The 6,363-nt window shown below is 35.0% G+C and overlaps 1 protein-coding gene across 1 annotated transcript in view; it reads right to left on the reverse strand.

Annotated features, from left to right (window-relative positions):
• Window positions 1–534: 534 nt before the first annotated feature.
• The window catches only part of LOC110453576 (beta-1,3-galactosyltransferase 1-like), a 9,440-nt gene continuing 3,611 nt past the window's right edge, over window positions 535–6,363 (reverse strand). Inside the window, exon 2 of the mRNA XM_021502555.1 lies at window positions 535–1,909. Within this exon, the coding sequence (XP_021358230.1) occupies window positions 923–1,909 (987 nt within the window). The 3' untranslated portion in view covers window positions 535–922. The remainder of the gene's footprint in view (window positions 1,910–6,363) is intronic.

A 6,363-nucleotide genomic window follows, 5' to 3' on the forward strand; every position in this document is an offset into this window, starting at 1 on the left:
TTTATTGCTTAAAATTATATTTTCGTAATGAGAATTCGCAAAAAATAATTTATGTCTTTTCAAATTTCCCGCTTATTACCGTCAGGTCAGGTCAATATCTAGAACGGCACAAAGATAACAGCTGACGTCACGCGCTATTTCCCATACAAAATTGAAAAAACTCCACAACTTTCGTTAATAATTCTTTTTTTTTTTAATTCATATATATATCATATTCTCAATTCATAAAATAGTAACAAATAACATTTTATAAGCAACTAATCAACAAGTGTCGTAAAACATTTCCAGATTTTAATGCGACCTATATCAGGCGCACGCACTCAACGGAAGCCCGCAGTAATCAGGTTAGAGTTATATTTGCAGTCCGGAATGTTGTTAATGTTGATTGTGCAACCGAACAAGGTTGAATTGGTAAAAAATCCAAGCGTAAAAGTGTTTGTTGATCTCACAGACACTTGAGACAGGCAGCTGGTGTTCGGGATCAAAGCAGAAGATACCGATAAGTTCGGTAGTGACACTGTTAAATCGCTCGGAGGTGCAAAGACCAACTTCAGTTATAGTCTCATACCATGAATCTGCTATTGAAAGTACTTTAGTAGTAATAAAGAAGGGCTTTGCCACAACAAATGTAAACATAACTTAATAAATGAACTAACATTTTTCTATAAATTGACATATTGAGTTCTTATACAAGATCCATACATATACTTAAACTGTAAGCGATAAGCCCCCTTGATTTCTATCCACTAAAAATGCTTTATTGGACACATTTGCTCAAATCATGTATATGTATTATCAATAATCTATTATAAATATTCATGATTTTACTGGTATTTACACTAAACTTGCATCTGATATATTTCTATTTTCGTTCGCCACTTTTGCATTGATTTTTACACAAATATACAAGCATACGCTTTCTTTACACACTACAGTTTAAACGTGGATCATTCATCTCTAGCCAAATCTGAGTGATCTCCTCTGGAGAGTTCCTGTGGCCAGATATTGCCTGTTTGTACGAACAACCCCTAGGGGGACGATACAGACAGGAGAAGTCCCAGTTGTCAATGATACTTGCATTGATCCTTTTTCTGCATAAACCAGTTATGTAAACGTCTTCGAGCCAAAAGAACGGTTCTATGAATGTCGATTGGTACAATTTCGTCACAACATCACCGGAAATGACGTAACTAGTCCCACTGGTGTAATATGGGTAATACTTGTCTCGATACATACTTTCCGAGGTGAACCATTTTGATTTTTTGTTACGAATTGGTTTTGATGCAGCGATCCTCTGTCCAATCACAGCGTTATGTATATTGGTCGTGTTTAAATAATTAATCAAATACGGTACATTTATAAACATATCATCGTCTGCCTTCAAAACATAACTTGCGTCTACACAAAATGTACTTGACCATTTCAAAATAAAGATTGATTTTAAAGTTAGGTTTCTATATGAATCCACAAAGTTGTCTTGAACTATGTCGTGGTAACGCTCGCTCTCCACCCAAATAGCTTGTTGAATCTTCGTGTCGTTCGGATTCCCCAAGAAAAAGGCGAGTTTAACTCTGTTATTATTACTTACGATAGATCCCCATGTGTTCCGAATAACAGACCGCTGTTTAAAATTTGACGAGGAAACACACACTGCGATTAGTAAAAATGTTCCTTTGTTGCATATATCATCTTCGCTAATGATAGATTTAAGTCTGCGACCTTCATCACTTTGTGTATTGCGATGAAGAAATATATTTGATGTCCTTACAATGGCAAATGGAGGCGGAGTAGATACAACGTTGGACACATGTGATAGTAACAGGCAGAAGCCCGCAGCAAAAACAAATATTAAAATCCAGTAACGTGCGATCTTCTGTCCCGCAACTCTGTTTATTAATACAAGACGTTTCTGAAAATCCAAAAGACATGACATTACTTGAACCTTATAAACTATTTTGCTAAATCTACAACAATTTAGAATATTGTATTTGATAAGGTCATTCGACCCTTCCAAATTGTTCTACACCATTTGTATATTTTTGATACGTAAAAAATGAAATACAGGAAACGGACTTTTTAACAAGATGCATGAAAGTAACACTAAATACCCATTAAACTCATATAAACCAAATATATAGATAATTTGTTAAAGGGTCGAGATATCTTATACAATGTATGAACGCCTGTATAACGTTATTTGAACACTCAGAAGCCTGGTTTCAGAATAAATGTATCGCCATAAGTACATTTGTGTAACCTTAAAATTGTAATGGGATTTACGTCGCCTCCAGCCAGAAACGTTCTCTTACAAAAAAAAGGTGATGTTGATTGTAGCGAAATCCCTTCAGTCATCCTATCAAACAAATCCGTTTTTCAAACGTAGTGCGTCGTTAAATTGAATAACGTAAAGCCTTAGTTTGAGGTAGTGTCGTCAGACCATTGTATGATAACGGAGTGTACCTAAATGACTTATCTTTTAGTTTACGCATTGCACGGGGCAACGGTGTACATTTATATACAATAAACAGTGCAATATATATATCAAGTCAAAACGTCAACAAATCTTAAGTGTTTCTGTTGTATGTAGGAGTGTCGATGTTTTACACACGAGCGAAGATAAAGGCAACACACTAGGATATGTCTTCGTCGGGTGGCCGATTGAGTAAATGGTTATGGGTTTACAAGGGTTTAAAGGTTTGAAAGAAGATAGAACGTTCTTATTGCGGGTTTGTCGTCCTGCAGGTAGTTCACTATATGTCTCGATCAATATCGCCTTGTCAAGTTTTCTATTTATGGTGGCATCACCCTGCTTGACGCGTTTATGCGTCGGGTCCTTATTATCGACCTTTTGAAAGAATGTATCTTTGGAGAACAGTCGATTGGACTATTTGATGTAGTCATTTCTGATCATGATCACAAATACAGAGCCATTATCCACTGACATGATAACAAATGAGTGAAGATGCAAAAACCTAAACAAAGCATTAATTTAGAGCACCATATGAATTATCAGTTGCACTAAAAGGGAAAGGAATTTTCCTGTAATATCTAATATGTTCTGGAGCATATGGAACATATATAGCGAAAAGGGTAAGGTACCTTTAAAACGGTACAAATGCACAGCACTTAGCAACAAGGGTATAACGCACTTGTACCTGTTTCGACCTTAATATGACCAAAAGCAAAAGCAAAACTAGCATTTTCTATATCGGCAAATTTAGTCAAGTCAATACGTCTACAGGAGATAGCTAATGGCAGGGTAAGTTAAATCAATACGTATACAGGGGTAGCTAATGGCAAGGTATGTTAAGTCAATACTTAAACAGGAGATAGCTAATGACAAGGTAAGTTGAGTCAATACTTATACCGGAGATAGCTAACGGCAAGGTAAGTCAAGTCAATACGTCTACAGGAGATAGCTAATGGCAAGGTTAGTTAAATCAATACTTATACAGGAGATAGGTAATGGAAAGGTAAGTTATGTCAATACTTAAACAGGAGATAGCTAATGACAAGGTAAGTTCAGTCAATACTTATACAGCAGATAGCTAATGACAAGGTAAGTTAAGTCAATATTTATACAGGGGTAGCTAATGGCAAGGTAAGTTATGTCAATACTTAAACAGGAGATAGCTAATGACAAGGTAAGTTCAGTCAATACTTATACAGCAGATAGCTAATGACAAGGTAAGTAAAGTCAATACTTATACAGGAGATAGCTAATGACAAGGTAAGTTAAGTGAATACTTCTACAGGAGAGAGTTAATGGCAAGGTAAGTTAAGTCAATGCTTATACAGGATATAGCTAACGGCAAGGTAAGTCAAGTCAATACTTAAACAGGAGATAGCTAATGACAAAGTAATGTGAGTCAATACCTATACAGGAGATAGGTAATGGAAAGGTGAGTTATGTTAATACTTAAACAGGAGATAGATAATGACAAGGTAAGTTAAGTCAATACTTAGACAGGAGATAGGTAATGGAAAGGTAAGTTGAGTAAATACTTATACCGGAGATAGCTAACGGCAAGGTAAGTCAAGTCAATACTTATACAGCAGATAGCTAATGACAAGGTAAGTTAAGTCAATACTTAGACAGGAGATAGGTAATGGAAAGGTAAGTTGAGTCAATACTTATACCGGAGATAGCTAACGGCAAGGTAAGTCAAGTCAATACTTATACAGCAGATAGCTAATGACAAGGTAAGTTAAGTCAATACTTAGACAGGAGATAGGTAATGGAAAGGTAAGTTGAGTCAATACTTATACCGGAGATAGCTAACGGCAAGGTAAGTCAAGTCAATACTTATACAGCAGATAGCTAATGACAAGGTAAGTTAAGTCAATACTTATACAGGGGTAGCTTATGGCAAGGTAAGTTAAGTGAATACGTCTACAGGAGATATTTAATGGCAAGATAAGTTATGTCAATACTTATACAGAAGATAGCTAATGGCAAGGTAAGTCAAGTGAATACGTCTACAGGAGATATTTAATGGCAAGATAAGTAAAGTCAATTCGTATACAGGAGATAGCTCATGGCAAGGTAAGTTAATAGTAATAATAAAAACATACAACATTAATATAGCGCTCTATTTAATTTGTAAAATTACTCTAATGCGCTTTACAACATATGGATAATAGATATATGTATAATTTTGAAACATAAACAAAGGCTTACAATTATGTTTATACATTAAAGCAAGCAATGTGTACATAATTGAACAAATAAAGGGTGGTATTTACATGACGCCTTTGCAGAGACCCTAAAATGCAGACGTGAAGAGGTGAGTTTTGATGTCCCTCTTGAATTTGGCCAGGGTATTTGACCTTCTAATAGCAGATGGTAAGCTATTGCACAACGTGAGTGGCAAGGTAAGTTAAGTCAAAACTTAAACAGGAGATAGCTAACGGCAAGGTAAGTTATATCAATACTTATCCAGGGGTAGCTAACGGTAAGGTAAGTTAAATAAATACTTCTACAGGAGATAGGAAGTGACAAGGTAAGTTCAGTGAATACTTATAAAGGAGATAGGTAATGGCAAGGTACGTTAAGTCAAAAGTTAAACAGGAGATAGATAATGACAAGGTAAGTTAAGTCAAAAGTTAAACAGGAGATAGTTAATGACAAGGTAAGATAAGTCAAAAGTTAAACAGGAGATAGTTAATGACAAGGTAAGTTAAATCAATACGTATACAGGAGATAGTTAATGGCAAGGTACGTTAAGTCAAAAGTTAAACAGGAGATAGTTAATGACAAGGTAAGTTAAATCAATACTTATACAGGAGATAGTTAATGGCAAGGTACGTTAAGTCAAAAGTTAAACAGGAGATAGTCAATGACAAGGTAAGCTAAATCAATTCTTATACAGGAGATAGCTTACGGCAGGGTAAGTTGAGTCAATACGTCTACAGGAGATAGCTAATGGCAAGCTAAGTTAAATCAATACTTCTACAGGAGATAGTTAATGGCAAGGTAAGTTAAGTCAATATTTCTACACGAGATAGCTAATGGCAAGGTAAGTTATGTCAATACGTATACCAAGGTAAGTTCAGTCAATACTTATACAGCAGATAGCTAATGACAAGGTAAGTTAAGTCAATACTTATACAGGAGCTAGCTAATGACAAGGTAAGTTCAGTCAATACTTATACAGCAGATAGCTAATGGCAAGGTAAGTTAAGTCAATACTTCTACAGGGATAGCTAATGGCAAGGTAAGTTAAGTCAATACTTATACAGGAGATAGCTAATGGCAAGATAAGTTAAATCAATACTTATACAGGAGATAGGTAATGGAAAGGTAAGTTATGTCAATACGTATACAGGAGATAGGTAATGGCAACGTATGTTAAGCCAATATTTTACACGACATGGGATTGATGATAAATTTTGGTAAATCAGGTTTAACCCAGCAATCTACAATAACGCACATCGGTTTTGTTATCAGTGTCGTTTACAAGGATTGCATTGTCTGGCTGAGAACTCATAGTCGCAGATAGGGAAGGTCAAGGTCAAACTCGACATAAACATGAAGAGTATGTTTCTTACTTTGTGTATATTATGTCACTACTTATTTTGGTAAAATAATGTCATTACTTATGTTGTGTATATAATGTCACTACTTATGATGTGTATTTAATGTCATTACTTATGATGTGTATAAAATGTCACTACTTATTTTGGTAACATTATGTCATTACTTATGATGTGTATATATTGTCACTACTTATGATGTGTATATATTGTCACTACTTATGATGTGTATATAATGTCACTACTTATTTTGGTAACATAATGTCATTACTTATGATGTGTATATAATGTCACTACTTATGATGTGTATATAATGTCATTACTTAT

Source organism: Mizuhopecten yessoensis, unplaced genomic scaffold (genome assembly GCF_002113885.1).
Source record: "Mizuhopecten yessoensis strain PY_sf001 unplaced genomic scaffold, ASM211388v2 scaffold7461, whole genome shotgun sequence".
Lineage (NCBI taxonomy): Eukaryota > Metazoa > Mollusca > Bivalvia > Pectinida > Pectinidae > Mizuhopecten > Mizuhopecten yessoensis.